Source organism: Macrotis lagotis, chromosome 1 (assembly GCF_037893015.1).
Source record: "Macrotis lagotis isolate mMagLag1 chromosome 1, bilby.v1.9.chrom.fasta, whole genome shotgun sequence".
In the NCBI taxonomy this organism is placed as follows: domain Eukaryota; kingdom Metazoa; phylum Chordata; class Mammalia; order Peramelemorphia; family Peramelidae; genus Macrotis; species Macrotis lagotis.
The window spans coordinates 24,971,622-24,989,826 of NC_133658.1; the positions used below are offsets into that span (position 1 = coordinate 24,971,622).

The 18,205-nt window shown below is 43.0% G+C and overlaps 1 protein-coding gene across 6 annotated transcripts in view; it reads left to right on the forward strand.

The window, feature by feature from the left end:
- Nucleotides 1–4,791, forward strand: part of SMOX (spermine oxidase) — a 125,716-nt gene extending 120,925 nt beyond the window's left edge. For all 6 annotated transcript variants that reach the window (XM_074196079.1, XM_074196087.1, XM_074196082.1 and 3 more), the window contains 3 exons: nucleotides 747–1,506; nucleotides 3,035–3,195; nucleotides 4,289–4,791. In XM_074196079.1, coding sequence (XP_074052180.1) covers nucleotides 747–1,506; nucleotides 3,035–3,195; nucleotides 4,289–4,426 — 1,059 coding nt within the window. In that variant the 3' untranslated portion in view covers nucleotides 4,427–4,791. The remainder of the gene's footprint in view (nucleotides 1–746; nucleotides 1,507–3,034; nucleotides 3,196–4,288) is intronic.
- Nucleotides 4,792–18,205: the final 13,414 nt, after the last annotated feature.

The window sequence follows — 18,205 nt, forward strand, 5'->3', positions numbered from 1 at the left end:
GAACTCCCAATCCCCTAAGAGAGCTTTTTGTCCAAGGTGAAGAGACAGTATCGCCCAATTGGACAGGACAAATCAGATTTAGAGCTGGAGGCATCCTTAGAGGCCATCAAGTCTAACACTTTTATTTTACAGTGGAGGAAACTGAGTCCCAGAGAAGTAGCCTGCTAATATGTCCAATGGGTGCCCCCAGTAGCAAGTGGGCAAACTGAGATTGTACCAAGCTGCCTCCCATCCTTGGATTCCTTTATTAACTCATTCACGAATACACCGAACAAACATTTATCATATCTCAACTGCCTGTGAGGCCTGGAAGCTCCTTGGGTAATGTTGGAGCTAGTCTCAGACTTTGACTGACCATAATTCATTTGTTCCCTTGAAGTCACTGAACAAACATTAACCAAGTTTCTGTTATATATGCAAGGTCTTATATGAGGCACAAAGCAGAAGTCATGGAGTTAGTGTCTTCCTGGCTGAGGTCAGAAACAGTCCCTATCTTTGGGTGGTCTCCTAGGCTTATGGAAGGGACAGAAACTTGACTATCTGGAAGGTTCTGATCTATTGGGGGGACTTCCTTTGGTTCTTTTCTTTAAATTATTTTATTTTAAGGAAATGGGGTTAAGAGTGACTTGCCCAAGGTCACACAACACTTCCTTTGATTCTTTAGCTAATCAGGAGTGCCTCTAGTCTATCACAACTGGCTCTTTCCTCAGTCTCTTCTTCATTCTTTGTCCCTCTTCCTTCATCAGGTGGAGAGCTGTGAAAGCAGCTCCCACAGCATGGATGAGGTATCCCTCAGCGCCTTTGGAGAGTGGACAGAGATTCCGGGAGCACACCACGTCATCCCCTGTGGCTTCATGCGCATCGTTGAGCTGCTGGCTCAAGACATCCCGGACCGTGTCATCCAGTTGGGTAAGGCAGTCCGCTGTATACACTGGGACCAGGCATCAGCTCGGCGTGGTGGCCCCGAGATCGAGCAGTTGGCCGACCACAATAACGACACCTCTGATGAAGGTGGGGAAGCCCCCATGGAGGACCGGAGTGAAGGAGGAGAGGAGGAGAGAAACCAGTGGCCAGTGGCCGTGGAGTGTGAGGATTGTGAGGTGATCCCAGCTGACCACGTCATCGTGACCGTGTCCCTGGGTGTCCTGAAGAAGCACCATTCCACCCTCTTCCGGCCTGGGCTTCCCTCCGAGAAGGCAGGAGCCATTCGCCGCCTGGGCATTGGCACTACCGACAAGATCTTTCTGGAGTTTGAAGAGCCCTTCTGGGGGGCCGAATGCAACAGCCTCCAGTTCGTGTGGGAAGATGAGGCTGAGAGCCGGAGCCTGACCTACCCCGAGGAGCTGTGGTACCGCAAGATCTGCGGCTTTGACGTCCTCTATCCCCCAGAACGCTATGGCCATGTGCTCAGTGGCTGGATCTGTGGGGAGGAGGCTCTCGTCATGGAAAAATGTGATGATGAGGCCGTGGCTGAGATCTGCACTGAGATGCTTCGGAAGTTCACAGGTGGGCGGGTGTGGGCATCCATCCATCAGTCACCTTTTTGAATAACCAGAATACACTCTCATCTATCATCTGAGGAGCAGATTTCCTAAGATAGGTGGGTCAGGGAAACAAACCTGGAGAGGCAGCTTATAATGGAAAGATCACTGGTTTTGAAGTCCAAGGGCCTTAAGTTCAAATTCCCCCCCCCCCTCTTTTGTGTGTGTGACCATAGTGAATCACCTCAGCTTCCAGGGCCTCAGTTCCTTCAGTTATAAAATTAGACTAAGGCCCTTCCAGCTCAAAATCTATGATTTTATGACTTTGGCCCCCCCCACGAGCCTCAGTTTTCTCATTTGCAAAATGAAGTGTCTTTGAGGACTTTCTAGCCCCATTTTATGGTTGAGGAAACCAAGTCACAGAGGTTCAATGACTTTGCCAAACTATTAAGTGGGAGACCTGGTGCTGCCATCCAGAAGCTTTAACTCTAGTTAAGGGCTCTTGTCAATTATGCTTGCCCTTTTATTTCCAAGGTTCCTACTTTAAGTCAGTATATATTCTCCCTTGCTGGGTCTCCTTTTTTCCATCTTTAAAATGAGGTTGGACGAAAATACATTTAACAACTGGGATTTCTTTGGGTGAGCCTTCTTTCATTAATGTAGTTACAACTCCCCTGAAACTTAACAGATGGACATTGCGGGTTCCAGTCGCCAGCCTCATGATTCTTCAAACTTAGCTGGTCTGGTCATTGGATGATGGGTCTATTGCTCATCTAGGCCTATCCTCACAACCTTTCCAGATTGGTAAGATTTAGATAGAGTGGGAGGTTTAGGATGGTGTGGCATCTGAAGACCCAGGCTAACCAGGGTGAGACTCTAGAGGAGGTTGCAATGGATAATAAACTGCCCTCAGGGAGCTGGTAATCTAATATATCCAGATACAGTCATACAGAGTTATACAGAGTGATGAGGGTGGGCAAAGACCAGCAGCTGGGGGTGGGGTGGGTCAGGAAGGACCTCAGGTAGAAGGTGATGTTTCATCTGAGTCTTGAAGGAAAGAAGGCATTCCGAGTGATGAAGGTGGATCTTCTCTGACATACTTCCCCCCTCCTCCATTTTGAATTTGCAACAGATTGAGAGGGGTTAAAGTCAATGGCTGGACCAGGAGTTGAAGCCAGACCCATATGCTGTTATCTCTTGGGCCACGTTTAGATTTGGTGCTGTGGGATACATTAGGAGATATTAAATACAAATTTCCCTTTTTGGAGATGAGAAACTGAGTCTCATAGATGCCCATGGTCATCAGGAAGTGAGTGGTAGAACTGAGATTACAATCGAGGTCTTCCTTACTCTCCAGTTCTCCTCCTAATCCGTTGTGACTTCCTTCCCAATGCTCTTTCCCTCCTTGTCTCTTTCCTCTCTCCATCCCTGAAGTAACCACTGGCTTTCTCTGCCTCTGGATCAGGAAATTTCCTCAACTTTCAGACCCTTAGGGGGTTCTGCATCCTTCCAGGATCCATCCCTTACCCCTTCCTCTTGTGGATCCCCAACAGGGAACCCTGACATTCCGAAGCCTCGCCGGATCCTCCGTTCCTCCTGGGGCAGCAACCCTCACTTCCGAGGCTCCTACTCCTACACCCAAGTGGGCTCAAGTGGGGCTGATGTGGAGAGACTGGCCAAGCCACTGCCTTATACGGAGAGCTCTAAGACAGCGGTGAGTAGGTGGCCTCCTGGATGTGGGAGGGAGGAAGGGGGAGCCATCAACCAAACATTAAGTATTTAGGAAGCCCTGGAGTCATTGGTCCTGGACTCAACCATACTGTGTGGAAAAGCGTGAAATTAGCCCTCATCAAGATCTAACTTGGACCCTAGACTCAAATATATGCTGCTTAAGAGAATGAGCTAAGTTCCATCAGTCTTCATGGAAACCACCCTGGGAAGAAGCCAGGATTATGAATCAATAAAGTTTTATTAAGCACCTATTATGGGCTAATTACTATATCAAACTCTAAGGATAAAAACAGTCCCTGCCCTCAAGGATCTTTCCTTCTAATGGGAGAGACAATGAAGAAAGGCAAAAATTGTCCTTGCCCTCAAGGAATTTGCTGTCTAATGAGGAGACTGTGTATATATCCAATAGAATGTGTGTATGTATATTTAGAGTAAATGGACCAAACATCGAAGGGGGGAATGTAGAGGAAGGAAACCATGAAGAAAGAGGCTTAGCATCTAGGAATAAGGAGGGGTATTGTTCTATTGGTGGAGGGGTTTTGTCCTGTTGGTCTACCCTGCTCAACTCCTGAGAAAAGTATTGGGTTGGCTCCTAGCTCTGAAATTTGGGAAGGATATTGGGATTCTGGAGAGCATCCAGGGAAAGCTAACTGAGATAGTGAAGGGCACCAGGGCACCATTTGAGTGGAAGTTTGACCTAGATAAGAGAAGCCTCTTGGCAGGAGACACAAGTTATATTTGAAGGGTTGATAGTTGGATGAAAGATTAGTCTTGTTCTCCATTTTGGACTGCCTTGGGAAACAGTGTTTCCATCACTAGGGGCTTTCCAGCATAAGATGGATGACTTCTTATCAGTCACGATATAGTGAGGTTTCTTGTTCAGATCCAGGCTGGACGTGATGACTGCTGAACCCTTTTCCAGTGTTGATAATCTGGCCTTTTGGGAGGCACAGGCTTCTTGACTTCTTGCGTTGTCTCAAGGGATAGGTCCTAAGCAGGCAAGTCGCATCCACTGTACTGTCCCATGAGACTGTTGACTCCTTCTCACCTTGGTTTCTCTCCTGGTCTGTTTCCAGCCCATGCAGGTGCTGTTTTCTGGGGAGGCCACGCACCGAAAATACTATTCCACCACCCATGGCGCCTTGCTCTCTGGCCAACGGGAGGCAGCTCGCCTCATCGAGATGTACCAAGACCTTTTCCATTGTGGGACCTGAGAGGCTTCTGGCCTTAGAGAGCCCATGACTCGGGACCCCCTTCTCCAGGGCCTCTCATTCTGCAAGGCCCAGGGAGTTATTTTTCTTGATCCTGAGAAGAATTAATTTTTTATCTTTTTTTTTTAATAAGCAGAAACCTCTACTAATTTTGCCCAGGGCATCCCCTGTAGCTTCATTACATATTGTACTGTACTTTCTACCAGGGCTGGGGTGGGGATCTGCTTCTAACCCCTTGAACTTAATCTCTGTTTCCCTTCTGATTGCACTTCTTGGTGCCTCTCATTTTCCTTTTCTTTCCCCCGCTCTGTATTGTAAGTGCCTTCAATACTTTTGGAATAAAAGAGGTGTCCGACCCTTTCTCAGTCCATCCATTCATCCATTCCTTCCTTTACCCACCCATAAAGCTGCAATAATTACCATGTCATGTATCTTTTGGTCTATAGCTTATTTTTGATCTTTTTGATCAACAAATTCTCCTTTTAAAAAAGCCACATTTATCTTCCTACAGGGGGAGGCAGGACCTGGAGGACCCCAAACTACTGATAATTTAGAGAAACCCAGAATCAGGAATCAGCCTGAGGCTGAGGGTGGTGGTTGGGTTTAGGGACCAGGTAGTGACCAAGATTAGAGGTAAACAACTGGGCAAGTTAGTAATTAAAGACCAGTCTGTGGCCTTATTTAGAAGTGAATCTGTGCGGCTGCTAGTTGGCGCAGTGGATAAAGCACCGGCCTTGGAGTCAGGAGTACCTGGGTTCAAATCCGGTCTCAGACACTTAATAATTACCTAGCTGTGTGGCCTTGGGCAAGCCACTTAACCCCGTTTGCCTTGCAAAAACCTAAAAAAAACACATAAAAAAAAGAAGTGAATCTGTGATTAGACCAGGAGGCCAAGCCTTGGAATGAAGGAGAGCTCTGAGATCCCGATTCAATTTGTGATCTTGCCCTAGTCAGTGATGTCCTATCCTTAGACTCAATCTACAAAGAGGAAAGGGCAGGCTGGACCTCTGGGGATTGGCTTTAAAACACTGGGGCCCCCACTTTCATCAGTGAAATGAAACACTCGCCCTCCCTAGGGGCTGGTAGATGTTCAAGGGGGCAGGACCATGTAGTGTAATTCCACTTTCAGGGGCAGGTCTAGCATCATCACATCCTTAAATAAAGAGCCTTTTTCTCTGGGTCACGCTGTTGCTACCCCTGGGGTACATGGGAACTGGAAATCCTGGAGGGGAACTCCCTGAAGAAGGGGAGAGCCACACTTGGGCAGAACCTGATGATTGTTGGCAAATGGCATGTTTGCTTGCCCCCGATTCTCCCTCTCTGAAAGATGCTGTCGGTTTTCAAAGTATCAGAGGGAGCAAGGGCAAACCACCCTCTCTGTCCTTAGGAATGTAGTCTGTAGAATTCTAGGTCAGGGTGTGGGCCAGGATAAGAGGTACCTGAAGGAGAAAACACAACCCCAGCAATATATCCTTGGGCAACTTGCTGAACTCTGTAAGTTAGCTTCCCTGAATGGGCATAACAGGTGGCACAGGAGCATAGGGTGGTGGATTTGGTGTTTGGAGGACCTGAGTTTGAATCCTGACTCAGATACTAATAGCTGTCACCCTGGGCAAGTCACTTGACCTCTCCTAGGCTCAGTTTCCCCGTCTGTAAGATCCTCATCTGCTTTGCTGACCTTAAAATGCCATATAAAAGCTAGATATTATTGTTATTACTACTATTAATAATTCCTCATCTGCATCCCAAAGTTGTCTTAAGGAAAGGATTTGGGGAAGCCCAGATTTTAGAGCATTACAGGAAAATAGGCTTATGTTTAAAGAGGAAATATAGTCACAACCCTCAGGAAGCCTCGGATCTTCTGCAGGTGGGGGAGTGGGGATGGGAAGAGACCATCTTTGTCCTTAAAAAAATGAACCCTGTCTTTGGAGGCAGATCATTTTTTTTTTCTCCAGGGAGACCTTGGTCCCATTGAACCTTGTGCCCACATTGGAGGTGGCTCAGACATTAGCCCGGAGGTAGAACAAAGGCTTGGGACTCCATCTGGTGGCCATTACCCAGCATGACCCATTATTGTGCCATGTTAAGGAAGACAGTATATTGGGGAGATTCCCAGGGTTTCTCTGCCCCCCAGATCATTTGCTGACTATTTACCCATTTATATGACACTCCAGCCCTCTCCCTGGCCTCCTCACAGGGTAGATCCCAACCTCTGGGAGGGGCTCCTTGAGAGCGGTTGTGATGGATGAATCTAGCATCGAGCCACAGCTCACCTGGTGATGATCTAGTTATGTTGGATGTGGAATGATGAGCCTATAAGTCTATCACTGGGCCATCACCCCAAAGCCCTCTGCCACTTAGGTGGCATAGAGGATAGAGCAATGACCTTGGAGCCAGGAAGACCTGAGTCCAACTTCTGCCTCAAGCATTTCATACTGCCTAATCCCTGCCTCAATTTTCTCATATGTAAAATGATAATACTAGCATCTTCTTTACAGGAGAGTGGTAAGACTCAAATGAAATAATGGGTTAGGGACTCTGCAGACCATGAAGCGATATATTATATATCTATTGTTATTATTTTGGTGGGACATTGGAGCAGGATTTAAGGGGAGGAACAAAATACAGAATCATAATCACAGAACCCAAATAATAAGAAGGGACCCCAGCCTCAACGATAACTGAGCAAAAATCTGTTTTTCACTACACTAGCCAAATGCTCTCTACTGCCTCTGTTTTACTAGGGGAGACTCCAGAGGGCAGCCCATTCCATCTTTGGATGGTCCAATCTTGGGGGATTTCCCTCTGACATTGTATTCCGATGGACCTCTTTGGACCCCTCAGACCCCTTACTCTGCTTCGGCTTCTTGGAGCCTACTCCACAGAGGCCACAAGTCCTGCATTCAGAAGACCTGCGTTGATTGGTTGATTGTTGTTTGTCCTTCATTCTTGAAGAAGACTATGACATCCAGAGAGGTGATGCCAAGACCTGCAAATGAATTGGTTTTAAGCGAGGGGTTGTTGTACAAAGTGTCCAACCTCATTTTCTCCTCTGGGTTCCAGATGTGGATCAGGATGTTTAGAGATGGTCCTGGATGCAGTGGGAGATCTTAACCTTTTAAAGTTAATCACAGTTTGACTGAATGAATAAGAAAAGAAGAGGCCAAGAATGACCACTTCCCCCCCCCCCCCAAATAATCTGGGAGGGTAAAACCCTCAGGGTTTCTCACTGATTAAGGCAGGAAAGAAAGAAAAGAAGTAAAAAATGTCATTCGCATAGTCCCCCACCCCCCCAAAAAAATCAATCTGGGAAGACCCTCAGAATTTCTGACCCAAACAGAAGCAATTGTTATTTACATTCACTCGGAACCAATCAGAGTCCAAACAATACCTAAATGGGATTGGTCTGAGATCTACTGTTGACCAATCCAGGAGATCCAGGATGATTTGATTTTGAAGATCAAAAAATATAATGAAACACTTTGCAAAATCTTTAACCTCTCTATAAAGCTAGCTATCTGGTTCATGTTATTAGGGTAATAGCAGCATTATTACTATTATTAGTAATACCTAATTATTGCCACTAATTATTATGACTAATAATTTGTAATAATGATTATTGTTAGTAATTAGAATTAAAAATGAAAATAGAATTAACCATATTAACACTTAATTCTTAACAATTAGTAAAAATACAATTACTGATTACTACTAATTAGTAATAAAGCAATGATTAATTACTAATATTATAATACTAATTATTACCAAGAGTATCAGTAATTGTGTTATTTTATTACTATATCAACATATTCAATCACTAATGTTATTTATCACTATTATCACTAATAATTAGTTATGCTTACTAACACTTAATAAATTAATAAATGGCACTAAATAAAATAAAGTATTATAGTTGTAGTATTAATGATAATAGTACCAACTAACATTTATAGAACACTTACTAAGAGTCAGCACTAGATTATGTGAGACAACCCTAAGAGGTAGGTGACATTATCATCCCCATTTTACAGATGAAGGAACTGAGGCAAACAGAAGTTAAGTACCTTGCACAATGTCAAAAGCAAGTAAGAATCTGAGACTGAATTTGAAGTAATAATAATGACAGCAATAATAAGTACTTTTATACTTAAATATGGCTATAATTTTCCTTTATGATGTCCCTCCTCCAGGCCTCTCCAGTTCTTTCAGTTGAACTTTGTATGGTATGGACTCAGAGTCCTTCGTAATTTAGTTGCCAACCTCTAGATGCTCTCCAGTCAATTGAGGCCCTTTCTAAATTCTGATGCCCTGGATAGGACACAAGAGTGAAGACATGATGTGATGAGGACAGGATTTGATATCCTGCTCTATCACTAAACACCTATGTGTTCTCTTGGGGAAATAACTCCCATCTCTGAACCTCAGCTATTTTTTTCCTTATCCAGTTGAACTAGATGATCTTAGAGGTTCTGTCTAGCTTTAAATCTATGATCATTCTGGATGTTAGAGTCTCGAGGCAACTGAATGGTTTCATTCTTTGTTTAATTTCAATATCTATTTTGGCTACTCTATCATACAATTGATTCATGTTGAGGTAGTCCATTGGCAACCATTTGTTAAGCATTTACTATGAGCCAGGCACCGTGCCATTCAAAGAAAAGCAAAAACCTTGATCCCTTTCCTTAAGATTGCACAATCTAATGGTGAAGACAATGGCAAATAGCTATGTACATACATGTTGCATGGCTGTTCCAAATATCTTAATACAATTTTAACCTTTAATAACTTTCAAAATATAAATTCCACAAACTTACAAAAACAGCATTTGAAAGTTGAATTACTAAAAATGCTATTACCCTTGTGAATTTTGAGAAAAATATACTTAATTTTAACAATATGGAGCATTTTGCATTGTTCAGTGCGCATGTGAGAATTTCTCAATGTAATTTTCTCAGTTCTCTGAATTGGAAGAAAAGATCCTTTTCTTCAGTCACTTCATTCACCTGATCTCTTTTTCTTGTGGGACCATGCTGAAACTGTTGTGTATGCATCAAAACCTCATTCCTGAGATGATCTTAAGTCAGAATTACAGTTGCAATCCTTTTAGTCATTGGGCAACAGCTAATGAAAGTTTTTACAAAATTTGAAAATAGACTCGAGTGATGTAGTGGTTTGATTGAATTTTCATAAAAAACATATGCATGTTTTTAAATGTAAATAATTTAAGTTTGCAGCATTTATATGTTGAAGTTATTAAAATATAAAACTGCACTAAGACTTTTGGGACACTCTCTATACAGTGTGAATGGAATATGCATTCTAAATGTTATCTCAGAAGGAAGACGCTAAGATTCAAGTGTCTTCTAGAAGCTGGGATATTAGATGAGACTTGAAAGAAACTAGGAACTGAAAATGAAAAGGTCAAGTGATCCAGGCATGGGAGACAACCAGTGTTTGGAGTTAGGAGATGGAGTGGCCTATTGGAGGGATGGAAAGGAGTCATTGTCAGTACTATGTCTGACTTCATGGACTGGTTGAATTGAAAATGTCCAATAGGCCAATGGTGATGGGAGATTGGGGCTGTATATGTAGGTTTGATGCCATAGTTCATAGTGTCCAGTGTGAAGTCATAAAGACTCTTCTTTCTAAGTTCAAATCTGGCCTCAGACACTAACCATACGACCCAAACAAATCACTTAACTCTGCCTCAGTTTTGTCATCTGTCAAATGAGCTGGAGAAAGAAATGACAAACCACTCCAGTATTCACCAAGAAAATCCCAAATGATGCCATGAGTGTATCAAACTGATACAGAGTCATACCTGGATCATCTTGCTGTGAAGTTGATTTTTTTGAACTCATGTTTAAGACTATAAAATTTCACTTAATTAACATTGGCTCTGGTGAGAGATTTAGGGATCCTGTTGTTCATTCAGCATGCTAGCTATCTCTTTGTGTCATCTCTGCCTTCATTCAAGTCATTGATAAAAAATATTTCTCAGCACAGGAACAATGACACAACGACAATGACAATAGATTGGGAATCATCTACATGGACTGATGATAACTGATTCCCTGTATACAGATACCATCACCAAGAGAGCTAGAGAGAAGAGAGCACAGGATAGGCTCTTGGTAGTCATTCATTGTTAGTGGTTATGACCTGGACAATGGAGACTGAGAAAGAGTGTCAGATGGGTAAAAAGTGAACTAGGAGATAGCAGTATCATGAAAACCTGAAGAGAAGACAGAATGAAGAGGGTGATCAACATTGTTACAAAAGGGTCAAGACTGAGTAAAGGCCATTGGCTATAACAATGAATAAATTCTGGATAACTTTGGATAGAGCCATTATAGATAGATGATTAAGATCAGAAGCTAGAATGCAATGGGTTCAGGGTTGAGTGAGCCGAAAGGAAGGGAGGCACCAATTTAGGGACAGGTTTCTCAGTGAGGTAAGCCATGAAAGGGAAGAGAGAAAGGAGGAGAACCAGAAGGTGTGAGTATGTGTGTGTGTATGTATGAAAAGATGAAGGATGTTAGAAGGACAGGAACATGCTTATAGACAACAAGATAACAACCAGGAGACAGGGAGAGATTGAAGATTAGTGAGAATGTGCAGATGCCAGAAATCTACTGGAAAATATGGGATTAATAGAACCATAGGCATTTATGCTTATATTGGCAAAGGGAAGGGCCTTCCCTTGAGACGGGAGGGAAGGAAGAGGGGGGAAGGCATTTGGATAATAAGAGGAAGGAAGAGCTCTCAGCAAATTACCTTAATTTTTTCCAGTGAACTTTGAAGTGACCTTCTGAGCTTAGAGAAGAAGAGGGGATGACATGGGAGGTCTGAGGAAGGGTGAAAAGAGTGGACAAGCTATTGTGTGAGTGGGATAGCAACTCACTCAAGAGAGGTATTTTGCAGAAGTGAAGAATCAGTTGAGTTGATGTAGCATAAATCTGTAAAATAGCATCTCTTCAGAATTTTTCCAACTCTATTGAGCAGCACTTCAATGAGGTCAAAGGTGGTGAATGGTTAGTGCAACACAGATTTGAGGTCTGACAAGAGGTAATATTGGATGGGACAATACTGAACTTGTGGGACACTAAAATCTCAAGATCTTTTTCAGATAAGTCAACAAACATTTGCTTATCAAACTGAGACAGAGTCATACCTGGATCATCTTGCTGTGAAGTTGGGTCTTTTTTGAACTCATGTTTAAGACTATAAAATTTCATTTAATTAACATTGGCTCTGGTGAGAGATTTAGGGATCCAGTTGTTCACTCAGCATGCTAGCTATCTCTGTGTCATCTCTGCATCATTCAAGTCATTGATAAAAATATTTCTCAGCACAGGAACAAGGACAGATGACTGCGGTACTTCATTAGAGACTTTCTTCCAAGTCATCTGTCAGTACATTGGTGACTTATCTAATCAGTTCAGAATTTGCCCCCATGAACTCTTATCTCACCTCTCTCTTAACAGTTTCATAAGGATAAAGAGAGACTATCAGAGGGGTGACACGATCTGACTTAGGGGCTACAGAGGGGCTTCTGGATTGGAGGGGCTAAGGGACTCAATTTTGGATGACCTATTATGAAGTCATTTCATTCATTGCATACATTCTAGGGTCTTCAGCATGGTTTTGCCACACATATGTATTGTAAGCATGTATAAATACATATAAATTAAAAGCAAACATATATCCCTTCATCCTTACTCCTAGTCATTCTCCTCCAATTCAGTCTAATCCAATCCCATCCCATCCCATCCCATCCAGTTCAGTCCAATGCCTTATATTGCTTTCTGTTTATTCAACACTTTTATTTTATTCTCATATTTCTTGCTAATATTCCTTACTCAGGCATCATTAATTTCTCTTTGTTATATTCTAATGTTTAAGATCACTATTTCTTGAGTAAGATTTGTCATTGTCTATTCTACATTATTTGCTTACCTTCTAAATCTTTCCTTCAAAGTTTTTTAATTTCATTTAACAAAATCTCTTGATCCATTTCTTCTAGGGATTTATTTAGAAAATCCATTTTCTTTCCAGTCTCTGCCAGAGGTTGAGTTGGATTTGGGGGTATCTTTGAATCTGAAATAATTCTTTATAGAGGTCAGTGTCTATTTTAGTTTACTGATTTCTCCAGTTTTAGTTATTGAATCAGACCTTGATGTTGGGCTCTGTCGCATGATGTTCTTCACAGGGAGTCCTTGGCCTTTCCTGAGCTTGGCCTGGTTCTCGCTGACTTACACCCCCTAGTGTTAGTCTTCCCTCCCCCAAATCTTTGAAGTTCAGCACTGGACAACTTAATGGCATTTCAGTATAGAGTGATTTGGACCTCAAAGCCTAGTCTGAGTGTTGCTGATGCAATCAAAGGAACAGTAACTACATTAGTCCCTGTTGCTACTATTACCTACTGGGGGCTTTTCCTCAGAGAACCTACTATTTTAACTACTCTGGAGAGATTTTACAGGATTGTCCAGAAGGCACTGACTATATTTTTCCATAAATCATGATATAAAATCTCTTCTATTGTGGAAGAACCCAGGATCCCATTAATCTGGTTCTATAAGTAGCATGAAGGGATGTTGTGGAGAGAACGTTAACATTAGAGTGAGAGGATCCAGGTTTGAATTCAACCTTGAACAATTGTTTAATCATGTGTCTTTGGATAAAGTACAAAATGAAGGTGATGGGCTAGTTGGTCTCAAGTCCTTCCCAGCTCTAGAGTCTATGATTCTACATAGAATATCCAACACAGCCTACATAGAAAGACTGAATCCAGCCTCACCCCCATTTTAGAAGTTCCAGGCCTCCAGGCTGTGTGGAGAGGTTGTCATCTTGTTCTCAGTTGCTCAAACATCTTGTTTCTCACCTTCTCTAAATACCAGTTGCCTTTGTGACATTTCTTGAGCATTGGGCCAGCCCCTTCTCTTTAACTTGGTCTATGCTGTGTTTGTGATATCCCACTCATCTCTGGCCCCATCTATCTCTTTGGAGTGACTGGTACGACTGAGTTCTCTCATTGGGCACCTTCCCTTCACCCAGGAAATAAATCTGCCTCCCACTTTCCTTTCCAGAAAAATTTCAGATCACTCCTCTTCATATATTCCTTGTACTGGTTGAATCAGATTTTTAGTGACTTGTGCCCCTCCTCCATTTTTCCTTCTCTCCTCTACCTTGGTTAGATTCCCCTAGAATGTTTAATTCTCTGAGTCCTTCCAAGCTCATCTCAGCCCCTATTTGCTAGAGGACGTTTTCACTGGTGTCAATCCAGAACGTCAGCCTCCCCTTGAAGTAACTTAGTATTACTCTATATACATTCTTCATTCACCTGCCTGTACATATTGCAACCCCCTCCACATCCTCCACTAGAGGATGCTCCTTGAAGGCAGGGACAATTTCCTTTTTGTCCTCTAATTTCCATCTCCCGGGCTCAGGGCCTTGTTCGTTTCAATTGTGTCCAACTCCTCTTGATTCCTTTGGGGTTCTGTTGGCAAAGACACTGGGATGGTTTGCCAATTCCTTCTCCAACTCATTTTACAGATGAGAACACTGAGGCAAACAGAAGTTAAATGACTTGTCCAAGGTCATGCAGCTAATAAGTATCTGAGGTCAAATTTGAACTCAGCTTTTACTGAGTGAATGAAGGTCCACTCTGCTACTACCTGGTCATTGTGTATTGTAGGTATTTAATTTTTTTTAATAAAACACCGAAGAGCTTATAATTCATGACCTTCTGGCTCAACAGGAGAAAAGCAAGGAAGGTAAGGAGTGACCTTACAAAAAGAGAAACTTCAGGGAATTGGATTGTAGCTGCCCAGCAGCCACTTGGTGCATGTTGGCTACCGAATCTAGTAGTGATGTCCTGACCCTCATTTCCTGCTAGCAGGTTCCCTCAAGTCTCTTGGATCTTGGCATTCTATGGAGTGCTAGCACCAATATGATCTGTTTTAATATTTGATGTTTGCCTTTTTCTAACACAAACACTACCCTTGAGTGCCCTTCTCCCTCTCCTGGGGCTGTTTCTAATCACTGGATGGCACCTCCCCCCAACCCCCCTCCCTCCTCCCTCCCTCCTTTCTGCCTCCCCTCCCTCATGATTCAGAACACATCTGGATTCTATATAGTATCATATAGCAGCAAACAATTGGAGTTCTAACCACCAGTTGTTAGGGAAGACTTTTATCACATCCTTAAGAAGAAAAGAGAAGCTCCCCACCCCACCCCACACCATATTTGTCTCCTGAATATCCAGAGTCCCAGATACCACCTGTTTCCTTATTCTGCATTTCACAGGAGAGATATTCCAAGCTGTGTGGGCCAAGGCACCATTCCATCCTCTGCCCAACATCTGGTTTTAACATTCACAGAAGTCACATAAAGAGGGGGGAAAACCCCCCAAACTCAGACATTCCTTCCAAGGAGGGGAGGACATATATAACTAACTCCTTAGGGGGTCAGAAAGGCTGGAAATAGAACAGGGTCAGGAAGGGTTTGGAGAAATTGCTGGAGGCTAGATCCCTAATGAGTCATCTAGGGGGTGGTCTGGTTTCTGTGGTGTAATGGAAAGAGTGCTAGACTTAAAGCCAGAAGAGTAGGTTCAAATCCCACCTTAGATATACTTGAAGCTAGACCCCCCCAACTGGCAGGAGCAAGACTTCTCCCCATATCACCTGAATTCATTTTCTATGTATATATGTTCACATTAACTCCCCTGAGGAAGTAGGGTGTTTTTTTGGGGGGGCTGTTTCATTTTTATCCTATAAGTCCAATGCTTTGCTGCTAGGTGGAAGCAGCAGGGCACCCTGAGGGAGAGACAGGAGGCAGAAGACCCATCTTGACTATCATCTTTTCTTAGATCCTACTGGAAGTAGTTTATAACCCTGAGCTTTGGGATTCATATTCATTCTAGCCCAGTGACCACAGTCATCATATTTAGGAAGTACTCCTGGTGGAGATGCACCTGAAAACTTTGCCTGGGGGTGCTCCCCCCACATCTCCTGAACACAAGGAGCTTAAGAGACAGGAAGAAACTATAATCATCTATAATCATTCTTAAATATCACAAGAAAAGAGAGAGAGAGACAGAGACAGAGAAACAGACAGAGTCAGAGAGACAGAGACAGAGTCAGAGACAGAGACATAGACAGAGACAAAGAGAGAGAGAGTCAGAGACAGAGAGAGTCAAGTCAGAGCTATAGAGAGACAAAGACAGAGACAAACAGAAAGAGCAAAAACTCAACAAAAAATAACAGGAGGAAAAATAAGAAAGATAAAAAGAAGGAAGAGGAAAAGAGGAGGAAGAGGGAAAGGAGGAGGAGAGAGAAGAGAGGAGAAAGAAAGAGAGAGGAAAGTACTTGTCACAGCAAAGGGTTCAACATCCTAGCAGAAACTAGAATGGTTAGGAAACATTAACATCAGTTTTCTTCTTGCACCCTAAGGACCAGGAGCCCTTTCTCTGTCCCTGGCAGCTGGAAACTGGGCCTGAATGACTTTGCTGTTTGGCTCAGCATATCATTAGGCATTTAATAAGTTTTTGATTGGCTGAATAATGTTATACAAATAGGAGTGTGTTTGCTATAAAGGTGGCTAACTGGAATCCTCTCCTGACTTGTGAGAATGGCATTGAAAATGCCTAGCTGGTCTCTGGGGTCTTTTCCGTTTCTATGACTGTCTGTCTCTTTCCCCTCCTCTACTTTCATTTCCTCTCCTCTTCCTTCTCTTTCTCCTTTTTTCCTTTATCTTCTTTCTCCCCGCTCATCTCTTTCCTCTCATTCTCCTCTTTTCCTCTTCCTCCTCTTCTCTTTCTTTTTCTCTTCCTTACACTTCCTCTTATTTTTTTGTTGTGTTCTCTGTCCCTCTCTGTGTCCATCTGTCTGTCTCTCTGTCACTCTCATGCTATGATATTTAATAATGACTTTAATTTCTTCCCATCTCTTAAGTTCCATGTGCAAATGAGACTTGACAAGGTCTAGGGCTGAGGGCCTTCAGTTTTAATCTCTCCACTGCCAAGTCGTTTTAATTCTTGGAAAGGGCCTTTAAGAGTTTAGCACCATCATTTTCCATGAAACAAGTCCAAAGAAATTAAGTTACTTTCCCACAGTCATATAGATACTATTACTAAGTTGGTACAGTGAAGAGAGACCTGGAGTTAGGAAGACTTGAGTTAAAATTCTGCCTTAGATCCTTACCAGTTGTGTGACTCTGAGCAAGTCATTTAACCTTGTTTGCCTCAGTTTCCTCATCTATAAAAAGAACTGAAAAAGAGATGGCAAACTACCCTAGTAACTATGTCAAAATAACCCCACAAAGGGTCACAAAAGTGGGACAGAACTGAAAATGACTGAATAACAATTACTACTACTATTACTACAGTACTCCTACCTAGCATTTATATAACACTTTAAAATTTCCCAAACTCATTATGGGTATAATCTAATTTTATTCTCCCTGTTCTGGGAGTTTAGTGTTATTATCCCCATTTTACACATGAGGAAATTGAGGCAGACAGTAAAGTGATAGCCCAGGGACACACAGTTAGTGAGTGTTTGAATTGGGTTTTGATCTTGGGTGTCCTTTAATCAAATATTTAATGAATTCACCCCTAAAAAGTTTCTAGATTTATTGAATTTCGAGTCCAGTGTGCAGGTGCTAAGGTAGCACCAGACCAAATGCTTTTTTGAGCCTTCTGTGGCCGGCTGGATGTTCCCTGCCCCTGTGGGAGCACCTGCCCTAGGTTTAGGGTTGTGGGGGCAGCCTGGGTCCCTGACAACAGCTTCACTAGCTGAGCACTGTGATACATTCCAAGGTCTCTTTTGTAAGGTCAAGGAACCTTGGACAGTTCCTTCATCTGTTAAGGTCCCCTCCACTTCTAAAGTTGGCATCTCATTATTCCTATGATCCTCCTTTAGTTTAAGAATTCACATATGCAAAAGACTTTGGAAACCTTTAAAGCCTATATAAGTGAGTAAATGGAACACTAGCTATAATCCTTGTCGTTGTCATTGTAGTGTCTTCATGGCCCCCATGGTTGTCATCATTGTCGCATTCTCTTCCTCAGACCATGCCCACTATGTGTAATCCAGGAACTGGCCACTAGATGGTAGTCGTGGTGCTGCCTTCCACCCTTCTGAAGGGTGATGGTGGTGAAATTTGTCTCTAGTCCTATTCTCTCCCCCTCCCCTCAGCTAAAGGAACATATTCCCCACTCCACCCCTCGTCCCCCAGTCTTTCTCTTTGCTTCTCAAGGTCACAGGCCAGGAACTCATCAAATAAACTATCCCTGCCTGTTCCAGGGCTAACAGGAGAAGACTGGAAGACGTACCCCAAATCCTCCCTGCTATTCCTGGGCTAATATCCCTGAATGGTTTTGTCTAAACCAGAGGAGTCACTCTAATGCAGTGATTCAAGTCAGGAAGAAATGTGTAGATGAATCAGTTCTACCATGAGCTAATCTTGCAGTCTTGGGAAGTCCCTTCTTTTCTCCTTCTCTGGGACAGTTTCTTTACCCCCACGTGAGGCTTAGACTAGGTGACCTTCCGAGTCCCTTTCAGTTTAACTTCTATAGTTTTAAAAAGTCTGCACCATGAAATCTGGAACCCTAATTGAATCATTTTCTAGTTTTCTGTGTTTTGCCTCCTAAACTAGGCAGTGACCAGGTCCCTTTTCCAGCCCTCCACCCACAGGCTCCTCCCACAGTGCTGAGCTTGAGGGATGATTCCAAAGGACTGGAGATGAAACATACTGCCCACCTTCTGAGCGAGAAGTTAT